We start from the raw sequence: 20,441 nt of genomic DNA, 5'->3' as shown, positions 1-20,441 counted from the left end.
TGATGTGAAAAAGTTTTTGGCTTCAGTGATTAAAATACAAAAGGCTGTCGATTATGAAGAGCTAAGCAGAAGAAAGAGATTCAGATTGAAAAAAATGGTAACAAACTTGAAAAAATAAATTTTATTTTAATTTCTTTAGAGTTGAGATATGAAGGAAGCACAAATGGTGAACTATCTATCCCTTTTTGTCTTGTTTTCGCTTTCTTCCCTTTTTCTTACCTCTTTTTTCATGGAGAGCCTTAGAATAGGAACTATTAATATCAATGGGGGAAGAGATTGTAAGAAAAGAGCAAGTTTAAATGAATATATACAAAACAAAAATATTGATGTAACATTTGTACAAGAGATGCATAGTGATGTGAAAATTGAAGTGGATTGGAAAATGGGGTAGAGAAGCGGTTTATATATGAGTCATGGTACAAATGTTAGTGGAGGAGTTGCTATTTTATTTTCAAAGACGATTGATATAACTAATGTGTCTGTTAATGAAATAGAAAGAGGAAGAATTTTGGCTGTTCAAGCAAGTATAAATGAGTTGGTTTTTGTTTTTATTAATATTTACGCATCAAATAATGGAGCAGAGAGGATACACGGTTTTAATTTTTTTTTTAAATTTTTTAAAACAAAGTTGTGATGAAAATGCATGGGTGATCTTAGGGGGTGATTGGAACTGTACAGAAAACTTTACTTTGGAAAGAAATGGGGAAGAACCTCACCCATCTTCTGCCAAATGTTTACATGATGTTATTAAAAATTCTAATTTAGTTGATGTATGGAGACAGCAACACCCTACAGTTAAACAGTATACGTGGGTAAAGGCTTCTCATGACCATATTAGGACTGCCAGATTAGACAGATTCTATGTTAATACAAGTAAAAGTAATAGAATTTTAAAATCTACAATTTGTCCAAATGGGTTTTATGATCACCATTTATGTATAATTGATATAAATGTAAAAAAGTCACAAAGCAATAGCTATTACTGGCATTTTAATGTGAAATTGCTACAAGATGTGCTTTTTTGCGAGAAGTTTAATGTGTTTTGGATGGAGTGGAAAAAACATTTTTTTTATTTATGAGGATATTGTTCAGTGGTGGGATATCGGAAAAGCACAAATTAGAATATTTTGTCAAAATTATATTTATAGCACAAAAGGTAGGATAGAAAAAAACTGTTTCTGAATTAGAAAAAGAGATAAAACAGATTGAAAGTGAATTAATTGTTGGTGATGTTGAGACAGTTGGAAAGCTGGAAGAAAATAAAAGAGTTTTAGCTTCTTTATTTCATGAGAAAGCAAAGGGGGCTTTAATTAGAGCTTGCTTTGCATTTGTGAGATAAATGGATGCACCTAGTTCCTTCTTTTTTAATCTTTAGAAGAAAGAAAGAGAAAAAAAATGATGTTGCATTTGAAAGATTTAAATGGGAATGTGATTTCAGATCCAAATGAAATTAGAAAAATTGCTTTGGATTTTTACAAAGACTTATTTGCAGAAGGACAATGTGATAAGGGATGCATTGAGGAACTACATAAAGACTTATTGACTCTTTCCGATGAACAGAGTAAACAGCTTGACTCTGGCCTTCAGGTAAAAGAACTGTCTGAAGCTGTTCAGAAACTCTCAACTGGAAAAACACCTGGTATCGATGGACTGCCGTCTGAGTTCTATAAACATTTCTGGAACCAACTGAAAGACGATTTGTATGAAGTTTTTAATTATTGTTATGAAAAACATGAATTGCCTACTAGTTGTAAACGAGCAGTTTTATCTCTTTTACCCAAAAAAGGTGATCTAGGTATGTAAAAAAATTGGAGACCTGTGGCTGTGTTATGTACAGATTACAAAATTTTGGCAAAGTGTCTTGCTAATAGATTGAACCTTTTTTTAGAATATATGGTCAATGAATATCAAACATATTGTATTCCTAATCGAACAATAATGGACAATCTTTTTCTTGTAAGAGACATAATAGACATTACAAATTTGAACAGTGAAAATGTTGGCATTCTCTCAATTGACCAGGAGAAAGCGTTTGACAGAGTTAGCCATTTTTACTTGTTTAAAACGCTTGAAGCTTTTGGTGTGGGTCAGAGTTTTATTTCATGGATTCAAATGCTGTATAAGGATGCTTCTGTCATGTTGAAAGTGGGTGGTGGGCTCAGTCGGCCTGTTGCAGTGCTGAGAGGAATCAGACAAGAATGCCCGCTTTCAGGGATGTTGTATTCATTGGCCATTGAACCCCTTTTTTGCAAGTTAAGGAAGACACTCCAAGGGATTACAGTTGAGATGCCTATTAAGCTTGTTGCATACGCTGACGATGTTACAATTTTTATTAAGAATGAACGAGATGTGTCTGTTTTAATGGAAACACTGAAAATTTATGAAAATGCGTCAACAGCCAGAGTGAACTGGGAAAAGTGTGAAGGTTTCTTTTGTGGACAAAGTAAAAATCCACCAGTGCTACCAGGTGGTGTTTAATGGAGTAAAGATGGCTTTAAATGTTTAGGGGTTTATTTAGGGACGGAAACATTTAAGACAAAAAATTAGGAAGGAATGGTGGCGAAGATGTGTAGCCGGTTGTCTAAGTGGTCGTGGGTGCTACCACAGCTATCCTATAGGGGAAGAGTTTTGGTGACCAACAATCTAGCAGCTTCGGCACTGTGGCACAAAATGAACGTCTTGGATCCGCCAGATGACATTATTCAGGAATTCCAGAAAAGATTGGTGGATTTTTTTCTGGACTGGACAACATTGGACTAAAGCTGCCATACTTTTCCTGCCAGTGAATGAAGGTGGACAAGGGTTAATAGACATTAAAAGCAGAATCAAAACCTTTAGACTGCAAGCGGCACAGAAGTTGCTGTATTCAAAGAGGTGCTGGACTGATACTGCTAAAGCCCTGTTGCACAAAGTTGATGTTTTTAAATATGATCTACAGTTGTTTTTAATGAATCTGACAGTAGTGGACTTAAAAGACACTTCTGCTTTTTATAAAACGATGCTGAAAACATGGACATCAAATTTTCAATTGGAAAGGAACTGGTCTGACTCTGAATTCTGGATAAAAGAAGAACCTCTTTTACATAATCCCTTATTTCAGGCAAGAGTGCTTAATTCAAAAAGTCTTCAGAAAACAATGGCAAGAGCTGGATGCACTAGGATAAAGGATTTAAAGCATCATGACAGGTGGAAAAGTGCAGAGGAAATGAGTGATCTGACAGGAATCAAGTCTGTCAGATTTATGAAACATGTAATGGATGCGATTTTTTCATCTCTTCCTTATGCCTATCATCGGAACCCAGGAGAAGGGATTTTGAATGAAGAGGAGGAAGAGAAAAATTTTCTTGATCTTCCTGTTTCAGCTCAAGTGGAAGAAGAACCACAAGAGAAATCAATCCTCACTTTTAAGACTCCACAGATACATGGTTTTAAAGAGGCTTCGAAGAAAAGTTTGTATCTGAACTGCGTTAAAGTTGCTCATCAGTCAGTTCTGAAGAACTGTAGGGAAACAAAGTGGACAGAAGTGCTAGGGCCAAACTCTTCTCCTAGAAGATGCTGGAGGTCATTGTATAAATCTCCCATTGAAAAACGAACTGCAGACCTACAATGGAGAATAATACATTGGGCAGTAGCTACAAACAGACACGTGGCGCATATCGATCCCACTGTAGAAAAGAAATGTCCTTTCTGTGATTTAGAAGAATCAACTGATCATCTGTTTTTATATTGTTCTAGACTGAGAGGGGTTTTTCGGACATTAAAAACCTGGATTGAAGAATTAGGCGAAGAGTTTAATGACACCGTTTTCATTTATGGACTGAAATATAAGGTCTCTGAAAAGAGAAGAATAGGCATAATAAATGTTTTAATAGCGGAGACTAAAATGGCAATATGGGTAACAAGGAAAAGAATGATAAAAGAAGATGCTTTAGTTGACCCAGAGAGAATGTTAAGAGGGTTTGTGACTTCAAGGATCAGAGCGGAATTCGTTTTTTTTAAATTGACTAAAAATCTGGTTGTTTTTATGGAAACATGGGGTTTAAGTGAAGTCTTGTGTTCTATAGATAATGAGGAAGAACTAATTCTAAATTGTTAAATATTATGGTAGGCAATTTTTTTAGATATGTTGTGTAGCAATTTTTTATTTTTTACTGTAATTTTATTTACTTTTGGAGTGTTATGATATATGTGGTGATTTTGTGACATGTATTTATTCAATTGAGAAAAAAAAATATATATATAATTTCTTTTTTTGTACAAATAAATATATTCAAACATCTCTCTCTCTTTCTCTCTCTTCTCTCTCTCTCTCTCTCTCTCTCTCTCTCTCTCTCGAACTGGCAATATTTCAGAAAAGGGTTTAACGATTTCTAATTATTGGTTAGGAGAGAGTTCTGGCCAAAACTTTTCATAAGACTCATAAGAGGGGAACCCATGAGGGGAGATTTATTAGAAGGCATGGACTTGATTACACTAAAATCTTCTTTCGGTGACAAGGGCAAATCAGAAAATATATCCTATCTTCTTCAGAGATAGTCGTAAGGGAATTTCTATCTAAGAATTCAGAAATATAAGATTTTTCGGTCATGACTTGTGACTTATATAAGGTTATTATTATTATTATTATTATTATTATTTTATGTTTAAATAGTTTATTAATCAAAGCTGCATTCTATGTAATTGAGCCACCTGGAGTCTTCATTTAATTAATTGTTCTTTTATTTTGTATTTTTACTTGGTGGGTCAGTAACCGGTTTATTTGCATATTCATCGTACTTTTGTTTAGAAAGGTAAATACATTTTTTTAATGTAGTTTGTGTGATTCAAATTAAGTTCAGCTCTGACTTGACATAGTTGGGCCCAATTTGTTTGAGTATGGACTGTACTATGGTGACACTCCAGTCTTCTAATTCCTTTCTCTTTTTTTTCAACTCTACTTTTGATGTAACGTGAGACTCGCATTCAGTGTGATCAAGTGTAAACACGTTAAGTGGCTAAACACCAAGGGGCGGGGCCTGTTGTAAGAAGATGACTATTTGTCAATGCCTTGATCTGGAGGCAGTGTTTATGCAGATGAGTGCTCCCAGGTGATGTCACCTTGCTCCTCAGATCCAAAACAAAGACCTCTTTTATGACAAAAGATCAAGGCTAATTATCATGACCCCTTTAAATATGTGCTGTTTTCCTGTAATGGTTTTGTGGTTTTGTGCTTCCGGCTTTGCTTCCGTTCAGACGTTCTAGCTTACTCACAAACTATCTCACAAACGCTAAAACTAAAAACATTGGGACTGGAATAATACTACAAAAAGAAGACTTTGTCTCCCACTGCTAACAGCTTACATTCCTGTGACGGGATAACAACTGCCTACATTCGAACAGAAGAGAGAGAAAATGCCTCCTGTTGGATCTACTTGTTGCATGAACTGCTGCAAACTTCTACAAATGATTGTGATTCTTGAAACAAAGTTACTTTCTGGACTTCCAAAACAGACGGAACACTTAACAGACCATCGTCATGGACCCCCTCAGCATACAGCCGGTGAGTCCCATGAATCTTCTGAATCTCAACAGTTTTTACCAAGTGTAGAGGAACAAGCCAAAACTGATTGCCACACTAATCGATGGCACAAACAGGGAGCGAGACCCAAAGGAACACGAGATATCAGATTGTCACAAGTTTCTCATATTGCTGCCATAGCTTCCTCTGTCCCAGATTCGACTATGACAAGGCTTGTAAATACTGGTATTCTACCACCCCCTTCTGGAGAACACATTTGAAGCATTAATAAATGTGGGTGAGGAATCCCCAAATGTGATTAAACATGGACCGGATCAGCCAGCAGCTAACACCGCTACTAACAGGCGCTCAAGGTCGAGCAGACAGCGGCATTCAGCCCACAGCACAGCCGAGCCCAGGACTCTGATAGTGGGTGACTGTTATCAGAAACATCAGTAGCAGGACTACAACAACATGCTGCCTTCCTCAAGCAACGGTCTCTGATGTGAACAAGGAACTTCAGAACATTCTGATGAAGCACAAGACTGCAAATCAAATCATCATCCATGTGGGGAAGAATGATATTCAGAAAGAGCAGTCAGAACTCCTTAAGAAGGACTTCATTTAACTCTTTGAAACACTTCAAAGACTCAAAGTTCAGTCGTTCATCAGTGGACCACTATCAGCAAGGGGAACAAATATGTTTTTCACGGTTGCACGGGCTGAACACATGGCTACAAAGATCTTGTAATATAAAAGGAGTAAATTTCATCGACAACTTCAATCTTTTCTGGGGCCATAGACAATTGTTTAAACCGGATGGCCTCCACCCAAACAAACTTGGTGCAAGAGTGTTTAAGGACAATATCTACTTCTCCCTTCTTCATCCTTCAGCAGAGTGTGTCAATTCATTCAGCACACACACACCGGGTCCGAGTCATCATGTGGTTGACATATCCCACAAGGACACTGATAACACCGTGCAGCCAAAACAATCACTGCTGATAGACACTATCCCTGCTGAGCCCTGCCCACAAAGCTCCTCACAGACTGACTGTGATGTATCAAAACAGCTACAAGATTCACCATCCAAGGACGACCTTCTGGAAAACAGCTAGGGGAAGCCAGGACAACACATCACAGCCACCGGAAACACCAGAGACACAGCCCATCTCACCAGACACATTGTCTTTCTCTCCAGCATCTCCACTTCTGTGCTTCTCACAGAAAATGGAGGAATTGGTCTATGTTGGGACTAAACTCTCCCACTCATTCGCTGCTAGCCCGCAGATATCAACAAAAAACGGCGGGCCCCCCAACCACCAAAGCCTGTGGGCCCTGTTCCTATGAGAGCTCTCCGACCGCTGCCACAACGTCAAGGCCCAAACCCTCTGCTGGTGAACCAAAAACAACTGATAGCAGCACTCAGTGATATGTGTCGGGTCCCCAATATAACAGCAGCAACATTCACAAATGCTTACAGAACAAGCGGGAACCCAGTGTGTCTGTAGCTTTCTCTATTTCAGTTTTATCACATGATAGAAAGTTTAAGGCCTTCTCAAGCCGAAGGGCAAACTCATCTAATCTGCGGCCTATTATGCATCAAACTAAGATTGATGTAAAGACACAAAGCACTGCCATCAAGTTAGCACTTTTAAGCATTCGCTCACTAAAAAATAAATCATTTCTAATCAATGACTTTATAACCACAAACAATCTGGATTTTATGTTTCTAAATGAAACATGGCTAGAAGACAGCTGAAGTGCAACAATCCTAAATGAAGCAGCCCCTCCTAACTTCACTTACATGAGTGTTTGTAGGACTGTTAGGAGAGGTGGGGGTGTAGCTGCTCTATTTAAAGATGTCTATCAATGCAAGCAAGTGTAATTTGGTCAGTAATTTTCTTTCAAATGTCTAGGGATTGTGCTGAAAGGTGCCCCACGCATTCTGTTTATTATTATTTACAGGCATCCAAAATACTCTCCAGCCTTTGTTGAAGAGGTCACAGAAATGTTATCAATAATTTCCTCAGAGTTTGACTGTTTTGCAGTTGCAGGGGATTTTAATATTTACATAGATAATGCAGAAAACAAAACTACAAAAGAAATGATAATGGTTCTAAACACTTTTGACCTGATTCAGCTTGTGCATGGACCCACACACAAAGGTGGACACACTCTGGATCTAATCATCAGTAGGGGTCTAAACATTTCATCCATTGTTACTAAGGACATAGCACTATCTGATCACCTCTGTATTTTCTTTGATATATTGATCTCTGCTACCACTTAATCTAGATCTGTCTCTGACAGAAGGAGATGCATAAACGAGAACACAAGTATACTATTTATGGAGGCTATATCTTTAACACCAAGCATTTCTGCAGACTTTGTTGATATTCTCCTTGATTCCTTCAACTCAAAAGTTAAGAATGTTATTGATGATATTGCTCCAATAATAGTCAGTAAGAAAACAGACAGAAATCAGTTTGGAGAAGATCAACACCAGTTCAGACTATGAAAAGACAATGCAGAAAAGCCAAGCGGATGTGGAGGAAGACGAAACTTGAAATTCACAATAGCATCTATAAAGAGAGCCTTCATGCTTTTAATGTGAAACTAGCCACAGCTAGACAGAATTTCTTCTCAAACCTTATAAACAGTAACTTAAATAACACTCGTACTCTTTTTGCCACTGTTGAGAGACTGACAAACCCCCTAAGTCAGATTCCCAGTGATATGCTCTCAGACAGCAAATGCAATGACTTTGCTTCTTTCTTTTCTGAGAAGATCATAAATATCAGGAAGGCAATTAGCACATCCTCAGGTAATGCAGAGGTCAGACAGATTCGGCCAAAATATCAAAAAGATACTATGTCTATTTTTGAAACAATTGATAGCAAAATTCTGGAAGACATAGTGCAGCAACTAAAATTGTCAACCTGTTGTCTTGACACACTTCCCACATCTTTTTTCAAAAGTGTGCTTGACTGCTCAAAAGCAGATCTCTTAGAAGTGGTGAATGCCTCATTTCTTTCTGGGACATTTCCAAACTCCCTAAAAACTGCAGTTGTTAAGCCCCTCCTGAAAAAGACCAATCTTGATAACAAAATTTTCAGCAATTTTAGACCAATATCTAATCTTCCTTTTATAGGCAAAATTATAGAAATGGTAGTTTTTAATCAGCTGAACAAATACTTAAACTCAAATGGATACCTGGACAATTTTCAATCTGGTTTCTGACCACATCACAGCACAGAGACCGCACTCATTAAGATAATAAATGATATTCGCTTAAATTGTGACTCTACCAAAATATCGGTGCTGGTATTGCTAGATCTCAGTGCTGCATTTGACACTGTTGATCATAACATACTACTAAGAGAGACTGGAAAACTGGGTCGGGCTTTCTGGGATGGTACTCAAATGGTTCAGATCATACTTAGAAGGGAGAGGCTATTATGTGAGTCTAGGAGAGCATAAGTCTAAGTGGACGTCCATAAAATGCAGAGTCCCACAAGGCTCAATTCTTGCTCTTGTTTACTCTTTAATTGAATACTAAACTCTTGTTTAGCCTGTATATGCTTTCACTAAATCAAATAATGAGAAAGAACCAAATTGCCTACCACAGCTATGTCGATGATACCCAGATTTACCTACATGTAGCCTTATCTCCAAATGACTACAGCCCCACTGACCCCCTCTGCCAATGCATTGATGAAATTAATAGTTGGATGTGCCAGAACTATCTTCAGTTAAATAAGGAAAAAAACTGAAGTCATTGCATTTGGAAACAAATATGAAGTGTTCAAGGTGAATGCATACCTTGACTCTAGGGGTCAAACAACTAAAAATCAAGTCAGGAATCTTGGTGTGATTCTGGAGACAGACCTTAGTTTCAGTAGTCATGTCAAAGCAGTAACTAAATCAGCATACTATCATTTAAAAAAAACATTGCAAGAATTAGATGTTTTGTTTCCAGTCAAGACTTGGAGAAATTTGTTCATGCCTTTATCACCAGCAGGGTGGACTATTGTAATGGGCTCCTCACTGGCCTTCCCAAAAATACCATTAGACAGCTGCAGCTCATCCAGAATGCTGGTGCCAGGATTCTGACTAGAACCAAAAAATCTGAGCATATCACAATAGTCCTCAGGTCCTTAAACTGGCTTCCAGTTACATTTAGGATTGATTTTAAAGTATTTTTACTCGTATATAAGTCACTAAATAACCTAGGACCGAAATATATTGCAGATATGTTCACTGAATATAAACCTAACAGAGCACTCAGATCATTAGGATCGAGTCAGTTAGAAATACCAAGGGTTCACACAAAACAAGGGGAGTCCGCCTTTAGTTACTATGCTGCCTGCAGTTGGAATCAGCTTCCAGAAGAGATCAGATGTGCTAAAAAACTAGTCACATTTAAATCTAGACTCAAAACGCATCTTTTTAGCTGTGCATTTATTGAATGAGCACTGTACAATGTCCGAACTGATTGCACTTATATTTTCACTTTTATTTTATTTTATTTTTTTATGTAAAATCATTTTCTAACTTTTTTAAAATGTTTTAATCATTTTAAAAGTTTTAAAATTGCTTGTTTTATTTTTGTTATTATTTTTCTTCATGATTATTTTACTTTATTTTATGTAAAGCACTTTAAATTACCATTGTGTACGAAATGTGCTATATAAATAAACTTGCAACTTGCCTAATGCAGACTTTATTCTGTAAATGTAAAGCTGACTGTAAACTTCAAAGTGCTAAAGATTATATTACGTATTGAGTGTCTGCAATTCTTCTAATTTAACATGTATTGCACTCTCAAATCATATGCTCGAAGATCATTTGTGCATTTGTTGACTTTTTAAGTATTAAACAAATGTGTGACAGACAGATACATTATATAAATGGTTCTGATGAATATTTATGTGACAGTTTTAAGTACACATGGAGATGTAATTATAACTTGCCTGTATATACATTTATTTTATAATGTCACTCTTCTCATAAGTTGTTTTCATGAGAATATATCATGAGTGGTTAACGTTTTAATAAGATGTGCATAAAAACTTTCCTGGTTTTATTTATCAGAATGTACATAGCATGTGCATAAGCAAAATACCCCAACTGCCTATAAGTTTTTTTTTGTTGTTGTTGTGGTTTTTAATTAAGTGTAAGATGTGGTAAGTGTGGCTCACACTTGGTTTGTTTGCTTGTTCTAAACCCTAGTTTGATTGTGCTGTAGTACCCCAAGCAGTGTTATTTTTAGTATCACTAATATAAAATTGAATACATTTGAATATGTAAATAAAAATTGCAAATAAAATTGGCAAATAAAAACAACAACTTTAAAACAAAGCAACTGCATAATTTATTCTGCGCAATGCATTCTGGGAGTCAGTGAGTAGCTATACTAAGTCATGAGTAAACCTAAATTAAAGGATCAAGTACCCCCTACAGTTCTTTTTTAGTTACTAGAACTCTTGTGTAAGTTAACTATACTAACTAAGCATTTGTCAGTACAACATACTATTCCTATTTCACTTTACTTAGTTTTTTCAAGGTAATCGGTTTGCATGCTTTTTTTAAGTAAGCCCAACTTATTAGATTTTACAGTGCAGGTGCTCCTGAAAAAAGTTTTTACTCTGAAAAATCAGTTCCTTAATAACTAATTAGTAATCTGATCAAACCTCAGGTCCTCATGATTTTCTAGATCACTACTGTTAAATGGAAACATGGGCTAATGTGGTTTAAAATCGTTTTGTTTATAGCCTACTCCATAGTGCTTGAAATAATGGTTTGTATTCCTCCTCTTTTCCTTTTGTAAAAATGTTACTTGTAAAACGTTTCCATCTTATTTATTTACCACTGAAATCTACAGTTATACAATATATATTAGAATTTTAACCTTGCCTGTATTATATAGGTAAAACTTGATTACATAATAGATTTCTGTCATTTGTGTGATCACCAGTGTGTTACACAAGCTTTTATGATATATAATTGTTACTAGATATAATTCAGATCCTTCATTTTCTGTAACTCTTAGTGAGGCACCCAAATAAATACATAAATGTGTGTGTGTGTGTGTGTGTGTGTGTGTGTGTGTGTGTGTGTGTGTGTAACTGCTCAAAAAAATTAAATAAAGGGAACACTTGTGGGTTACACTGTGTTAAAGTATATATATATAACACACACACACTAAACTTTCAACATTTAAATTTGGGTTATTAGTGGAACTCTTTATGTTGTTCAGGATGTCATGTTCTCAGCTTCAACCAGTCATAGTAAAGTTTTTTGGCAATCACTGCTAAACAAATGTGATGTTTTTCTATTGTATCTTATCCACATTGTGTACAAAATAGACTCTGCCACAGTAAAAACACTCTATAAATAAATGTCACTGTTCCGGTCAATTACTTTAACCATGCTATCTATATAAGCTGAAATTTAAAATTAGAGTTGAAATATTTTAGGCTACCAGAATTTCAGTGCATAAATAGTATATTGATAGGTTTTTTATTTTTTATATTTATATATTTTTTTTTGCCAGGGATAGTGTACCTAGCGGTGGTGAAACCTACAACCTTTTAGTTACCAGCTTAGATCTTTTACCATGATGTCATTTTATGTCAATACATTTATAAAAACAATTATTATTAACATGTGCTAAGATGATTGTAACACAGCCTAATTAATTCACACTGATTCCCATTGCAGGCCGTGGCAGCGACTCAGAGTGCGACACCCCCCAGAGGAAGATTCCAGACATGCGCAAGGATGACATGCTGGTCCGACGAACTTCCTGCAGTAAATCCCGGACTGCCATTCCTTTCAACCAGTATCTGCCCAAAAAAAGTAACCAGAGCTCATACATACCTGCACCACTGCGATGTCCTTGCTCAGACAGAGATGACAGCCGCAAAAGCTGGAGTAATGCAAACTCACCTAATGGAGGAGAAAAACCTTTCAGGTAAATCTTTTCTGAGATGCTGGTATGTTGATATAGTGATTGTTTTTACCATCTGGTAATTTTCTGTAAATTCGGAGTCAGTGGATACAGTGACTTGCTAAAGAAATTAATATTTGGTCTGGGTTCCAAGATTTTTTGAAACTTTTCCAGCTGACATCTACAAAGAGTAAAGGGGAAAACTGCTATGCTCAAGAAATGATTACAGAAATATGGAAAAACGGTGGCGTTTCCTTTAAACAGAGATAGAAATGGAGACTCCAGATTTGTTATGGTTAATATTAAGACTGTCCTCTATATGAGTGCCAAATGTTATATCTTTCCTAAAAAAAAGTTCTCGGGGCTGCCAATAGAAAGAAAGCAGACATATTTTTGATTGCCTGCGTTATCTTTACACAACATTTGGAAACAAGACTTCTTATTTAACCTACACTCAAAAAAATGACTCTTTGGCTGAACATGATTCTATCATGGACAGTGGTTCCACATGTTTGTACCATGTTATTTGGACATGAATAAATCAAGTTTTAAGGACTTGTCTACCTTTAGTTGAGTTTCCTCAGTTTGCTTTAGTTCATCCTACATGAAATATCTGAGTAGAGATAATATGTTTACATCATGTAGAACCACTGTCCATGCAAGTTTAGCCAAAGTGTTATAAAAACATTAGCAAGTAAGATATATCTTTTCTTTACACATGATGTTAATTGTTTGCAGTTTAAGGATGTTACTATGTGTACATCATACACTAGCACTCTCATTAAAGTTGCTTTTTTTTAAATTAAGTATTTTAGACGTTCTTTCAACCAGGTCCTCAACCCAACCACAAGCTCCACACTTCACCACAATGGTAACTCGCACAAAATACACCAATATAAAGTCTTTTAAAATGCCCACATAATAGAGCATTATACATGAAAAAGTCTCCTTATTATCACATTTTATTAAAAACTGCATAAAATAACACTTTATTTCAACATTTTCTCTCCCCATATCCAGTCCTGTGCAAAGCATGATGGGAAGTGTAAAACTTATTTTGAGGGACTTGATTGAAACATGTTCTTTCAAAATGAAAACTTTATGTTAAACCAACGAGAGACAGGTTTAAGTCAGTTTAACATGACACAATCATGTTGAAATGAAAAATAGCCAAAATGGCATTAATTCAACATGAATTGTTCAGGTAAAGTGAACAAAACTAAAAATTCATTTTTTTGAGTGTAAGAATGCACTTTCTTAAAATTCATACTGTATATCAAGATAGATACATCAAGAATTCAAATGGAATCTGAATTGAATAATTGAATATCTGAATATTAACCCAGCAACTGTGCCTTTCATAAAGCTGATGAATGCCAACATTGTGTTCACAGTGGCCATTGTATGCTTAACATGCATAACACCATACATACACACAAATTCATGAACACACTGAACACAGGTGGAGGAAATGCTCTAAATGCCATTCTGAGTATACTTTCCGAATCACAGGCACACCAGGAAAAGGAACCCACCCAGAGGAAGACAGGAAATTTGCATATTTCCTGAGTTTAACCATGAACTGGACTGAACTGAGCTCGGTGCTGTCAGGAATAAGTTACATAGCAGTCCTACAGGGCAGAGGTGGTTAACTTTGAGATAATTAACTCCTTTACGTGCAAGCATCGTTGACGGCCCCAGTTTATTATTGTTTCACTTTCACAGCATATTAAACATCACTCTCTTACTTGATCTGGACAAACTGTGCATTAATTGAAAGTATAAAGACTCTAGCTTTGATATTTGACCAATATTTTGATAAAACATTGTTGCAGTGACAGTTATTTAGTCATTTATATCAGGAGTGCAAAATAATAAATCCGTATTATGCCACATTTTGAACAGACTCTCATTCATATTCAGTCACGTCTGCAGCGGTTAATTTGTGTTCACATAGACTCACTGAACAGCGTCAATAAGGATTTATAGACCCAAGGTTCATATCTGCGGAGATATATGGATATATTTACTAATGTTTACTTCATATTTCGTCAGACAGAATCATAATTTCTATTCATTTTCCACTGATTTACGCGATCTGCTTGCTTCTCAGTTGCATCTGTAAAAAATGTTGTATTATTTTTATATAATAAAATAATAATGTTTTATAATAATGTTTTATAATATATATATATATATATATATATATATATATATATATATATATATATATATATATATATATGATTATTTACTTCAAAGTTTCCCTTCAAAAATAATTACTGATAATTTCAGATGAATAACAAACAAAACAAAGAGGAATACACAGTTCAAACAAAACTTTCAAATATCTGATGCAAATACCTTGCAAAATTAGATAAAATCCAGTGATTATTTTATCTATCAGTGATTCTTGAGATTAGGGACAAAACAGGTTTTGTTTTTCTAAAAAAAAAACTTCATAATTTTAAAAACCAGTTTATACATTTTTGTTAAACGATGGTTTGGGTACGTAACGTATATATATATATATATATATAAATTAGAGGTTTGCGGGATCAGCACTGGATTTTAGTCAACACCATCAGACACATACTGTAGAAATGTCTATACAGTTATTTTTGATTAAATTATCACAGATATTTTGACTCTTAGCCATTTTTAATTATCTTAATCACTAAAATAAAAAAATCGTAACACCTTTTAAAACTTAGATTAGTTCATGTTTAATGATTGTGGTTTAGGTTGTATGGATTAATCAATTTATTATTTAACTTCCATAATGAACAGTGATACTTAGAAGCATATGAATTACACAATAACCTTGAAAATGCAACCATTTTATTAACAAATATTGTTGAGGGAACAATTCAGCTCATCTTTAAAAAAACAACAACAATATATCATTCTGACCCAGTTGACGAGGCATCAATGGTGTTGACACAAAACTGAGGCTGGTGACAAACTTGTAGGAAGCAGAAAAATATTTCATTCAAAAGGACCATTAAATTCTCACAAATATCGTAACATTGCAAGACATGAAGAAAACACATTATATAACCATTTTTTTATCTCATGGGAGTAGAGGGACTTCACAGGCAATAGAAAAAGAAATGAATACCCTTTGTACACTACATCATCAAATATATGCTGCTTTTAAAGTATATAAACTAATTCAAATCATCCATAGTCAAAACGACAGCTAAACCTTTAAAATATTGCTAAACTGCAATAAAAAAAACTTAACATTTGACTTCTCAATTCAGTCGATGGAGTTTAAACACCAGGCAACAGACGATTCAAGTGTTCCTCTTCTATGAAATCCATGACCTCTGCTGATATGTTATATATCTCCCTGGTGCTGCTTGTACAGACGGGTGAAGATGGCTCATTCAGCTTGACTAGAATATCTGTAAATGGCACAAAGCAGACATCCCGCCGACCTTGTTTTTTCTGAAAACAAACATTTGGCCCATGAGGGTGAAACATTTCAACTTGAACATCTTGATACTCTGGGTCAATTGTTAAGACTTTAGCCAGCCACCAGTTCTGTTCATACATGACAACAAGCCAATCTCCACTCTGAGTATTATCGGGGCCTATCCCAGTTGTTATGCCCTCAGGTTCTCTCCTAGGTTCTTTCTCCATGGCCTCCATCAGCATCGCCAAAGGACTCTGTCTAGGTCCTTCATTTGGGTCCTGAGGGATGCCATGCAAAGTGTGAGTAACAGGGCTGAAACATTGGCAAATCTGTGGCTCCTTGCAAAAACATGAAATGTCTCTGTAACGATATAACCTTCGTAATCATCGGGAAGAAGGAGGCGGGAACCGGCGCACAATCAAAACACTTTAATAATTCAAAAATAATGACAAAACGGCGCACCAGCCCCTCACGGACGACTGGTGCGCATAAATGAAAAGCAAACACATAAAATAATGTCCCAGGCCTGGTCCTCTCTCGTCCTTCACGGTCGTCGCTCCAGTTTTATATCCTTCCATCTCCTACGTGGGACTCGATACTGGCGGTGGGGCGCAGGTGCAGCTCATCTTCAATCACTACACCTGGCCTCACTCCTCGTTCCCACGCCTCTCGGCCCCGCCCCACTCGCCACAGTCTCTACAATGGATGATGTTCCCTTTAGCTACAACCTGATGAATCTTCCTTGTTCCAGGGATGGATTTCAGGGGTGGCATGAGAAGATTGTCATAGGACTGAAAATCATCACTGATAACGTATTGTAGCTTGACACCACTTAGGCTGCTGGACACCATCTCATAAAATGCTCTGCCATCCACAATATCCCGACCTCTCAGCACAATACTGTCTGCACACCTCTTAACTGTTGCCCCAATGCCATCTGGGGCACCCTTGCCATGTGAAGTAGGAAAGAAATTCCATGTTGCATTCTTGAATCCCAGTTGGGGAGGGACAGCACAGAGGAGATGAAAGTTCTTTTTATTTTTATACTGTTTGCTTTGACCAGCTGACCAAAAGTGGACAGTGTTAATCTTTGGGAATCTTGCATGAATGGCTGTCAGGATTTGATCCATATAGGTCCAGATGGCTGCAGCATCCTGGCGCTTGGACTCTGAGGCCGTGCAGAATCCTGCCTTTTCATGTTTGGTGTAGAACATGCCTGTATGAGGGAGGTTTTGCCCATAGTGACAGGATTGTACTTCTGAGTTGTATTTACATTTCCAGGCCTCAGAGAAGTCAACATGAACAATAACAGTGGTTTCATCACAATTTGTAATCATGTTCCTGTACTCCTTGGTTTGATTATGAATTGAGTGGACATGGGTGGTTGTCTCATTTCTTAGTTTGTCTTGGTAGAGAATCATAAGCTCTGAAAGAGTGCCAGTGTGTTTCACAAGTTTGGTGTGAAAGTGAGCTCCATCTTCTGTTCGCTCCTCAATACGCTTCCACTGCTTCCACTCCACTTGTGCTTTCCCTTTCTCTGGAGAAAGAACTGAACATTTGTTCAGACATCGGGTGCAGGTACGTAAAAGACAATATGCATTTGCTGGTGAACAACATACAAGTTGGAAACTCTCTTCAAGTTTGCTGGTTGTTAAAGCATTGAATGACTTCAGGACCTCAAGCATTAGTGTTGCAATCTCATGGTACAGACACTGACATGTCTTTCGGTCTGACGCTCTCATAGATGTAATGTGAAATGGATGCAATGCACAGAAGGATGAGTAACTAAGTCTAATGTTTGGATTTTGGTATTTTTTCTGTCAGTGTTTTGTAAGTCAGGCCAAACTCATGAACCCTGTGGATAAGGCGATACTTCTTGAGAATTTGGCCAGACAAAGACAGTTTTGGATGCTGGGATGCAAGTTTGCCTCTTCTGTGGGTGCGAGGAGCATTTCTTTTCAGCTCTGCAGTCATTGCATGGTGGAAGAGCAGTGATATTTTGATTAAAGGATTTCTGAGTTGGCTCCCTTGAACCATCATATCTGTTTTGGTTTGAGGGGAGTCCTGTTTCTTCTCATTTTTAAAACATTTTCCACATTCAAGTCGCTTTCTCAGCTTGTCCCTCTCTTTTTTTTTAACTTGTCAAGTTTGTCTTTCAGTGCTTTAATCTCTCTGGAGTGTCTTTTTCTAGTTTTGGTTCTTTCCCTTTCACCAGCAACTAGCTGTCTACTTCTCCTTGGCTCCCCAAAATTGATGTCCAAAGGACTCTGTGGTGGGGTGTCTAGATGCTTGCCTTCCTGTGCTCTGTTCTTGCGCTCTCTTGACTCTTTCTGTGCTTGTTTCCAAAACCTTCTCTTAAACCTTTTCTCTTTCTACCAAATCAGTAATGTTTTTTTTATTTTATTTTGCCCTCCTTCACCCTATTTTTCCATCTTTCCCTCTCATTTCTCAGTAACTCTTCTTACAGCTCAGGCTGGCTATAAATTATTTCTCGCCTTCTTTTTTGATACTCCCTATTCCTTCTCTTCCGTTCCTCCACTGATAGCCATTCTAGCCTGAAATGCATACCATTATGTGGTCAATATACTTTTTTGATGGATAAGCATAAGCTTGAAATTATGGGTAATCATAAGCAACAACTTATTACATATCAAGTACTCGAGAGGCTATGAAAATGAGATTCAATTCAAAACATAAAGCTATATGGCAATAAGTTCAACTTGAACACATAAAACAGAGAAACAGTCATTTCAAATGTTTGCTAAGTAATATAATTGAAGTAAACTACACTAAAATTAGGAATAATGCACATAATGGCATTTGTCAACACCGTCTTGGAAAGAGTCAACACCGTCAGACACAAATCCTGATGGTGTTGACATCTAAGGGGGTTGACAAAATACCATGTTTCCTCTCATAACACATGTGCTTCTCACAAGAGCCATCTTGTTCATCATTAGTTTCGTGTTACCTTTATACTTTACTTAAATTAAGTATTTATAACAGAAAATATCATACAAATCTTACTTTACATTGTTTATGGTGTTGACACACTATGGTTGTGACATGCAAACTATTAACAAGTAGGTATAAAATTAAAAGAAAATTAAAGACTTACCAGAACTAGAGTGGACTCATGGCATTTGAAAGAACAAGGAGGTGAAAAAGGGGTCCTCAGAGTTTTGGCTGCCTTCAATAATTCCTGATATTTTATTTAAAAAATACCCAGGACACAAGTTAAATCATCTTAAAACTATATTAAAATTAGTTTTTCAGTTATAACTTTTGATGCTCATTTATTAATAACTGAACTACTTACACATAGTAAATATAACATTTAATTTAAAAATACTTGACGCCTGCTTCCTGGACAAGGGTTTTTACAGACACTGGTCACATAAAATATCATTTGGAATTAAAAATATTTATAAAATGACATGGAATAATATTTAGTTGTGCTTTCATTATCCTTTTTAGTCTTCTGGTTAAGTGAATGTGTAATATTAAAGGGGGGGTGAAATGCTATTTCGTGCATACTGAGTTTTTTACACTGTTAAAGAGTTGGATTCCCATGCTAAACATGGACAAAGTTTAAAAAATTAAGTTGTACGTTTGAAGGAGTATTTCTGTTCCAAAAATACTCCTTCCGGTTTTTCACAAGTTTCGGTAAGTTTTTTTTCGAGTATGGCTCTGTGTGACGTTAGATGGAGCGGAATTTCCTTAAATGGGTCCTAAGGGCACGTCTGCCGGAAGAGCGAGCGCTCCCGTATAGCACAGCACTGAGAGCACAACAGACGTTCACTGATCAGAGCGAGAGCGTCGCGAAATGTCACAGTTGTGTTTTTGTTTTTGAGTGTGTTTTTGGTTGCCAGGGCAAGACAACCCTGCACAGATTACCAAAAGAGAAACAGCATTAAGGGACCAGTGGATGGAGTTTATTTTTACAGAGCATCAATGGAGTTGTGCAAGTGTTCGTGTTTGTTCCCCTGCATTTTGAAGATGCTTGTTTTACAAATAAGGCCCAGTTTGATGCAGGATTTGCACATCGTTTATTTCTTAAGGATAATGCAGTCCCAACAAAAAAGGATCACGATCGTGTGTTGGAACCGCATGCGGTGAGTAAAACTGCTTCAAATATCTCTGTGTTGTTAACTTAGCTATCGGCGTGTAAGCACATCAAGTAAACAACATGCGATGTTGTCATCAAACTGCACTTTCCACATGTACAGCTTAAAAAAAAAAAAAAACGCCTCCAGCCGGTCGTATTTTTCAGGGAAAAATCGGTACAGACTATCTTTCTCTTATGAATATAATAAAACTAAAGACGTTTTGGAGTTATGAAGGATCCAGTACTACTCTATAGGTACTCAAGATTAACAGGATATTGAGTGAAAACGAGCATCCCTGATCTCAAGAATCACTGCTATTTATTGTAAAATGCTAGCTGTATCAGCCAGTTATCTGGTAAATATGAATTTATTTTCACCTGGAAAACCATGCGTGTCCCTATTTACAAAAAGCTACTAAAAATAGCCAATAACCTTCTATGCAGAAATTGAACAAATTAA

General features: G+C 36.6%; 1 protein-coding gene across 1 annotated transcript in view; it reads left to right on the top strand.

Moving 5' to 3' along the window:
• The window catches only part of limch1b (LIM and calponin homology domains 1b), a 224,617-nt gene that overhangs the window by 103,455 nt on the left and 100,721 nt on the right, over positions 1-20,441 (top strand). Inside the window, exon 4 of the mRNA XM_052573775.1 lies at positions 12,224-12,476. Within this exon, the coding sequence (XP_052429735.1) occupies positions 12,274-12,476 (203 nt within the window). The 5' untranslated portion in view covers positions 12,224-12,273. The remainder of the gene's footprint in view (positions 1-12,223; positions 12,477-20,441) is intronic.

The sequence above is a fragment of the Carassius gibelio genome, chromosome B14, assembly GCF_023724105.1.
Source record: "Carassius gibelio isolate Cgi1373 ecotype wild population from Czech Republic chromosome B14, carGib1.2-hapl.c, whole genome shotgun sequence".
In the NCBI taxonomy this organism is placed as follows: Eukaryota; Metazoa; Chordata; class Actinopteri; order Cypriniformes; family Cyprinidae; genus Carassius; species Carassius gibelio.
The sequence above is the reverse complement of the archived record's forward strand: the minus strand, read 5'-3'. Positions and strand labels throughout refer to the sequence as shown.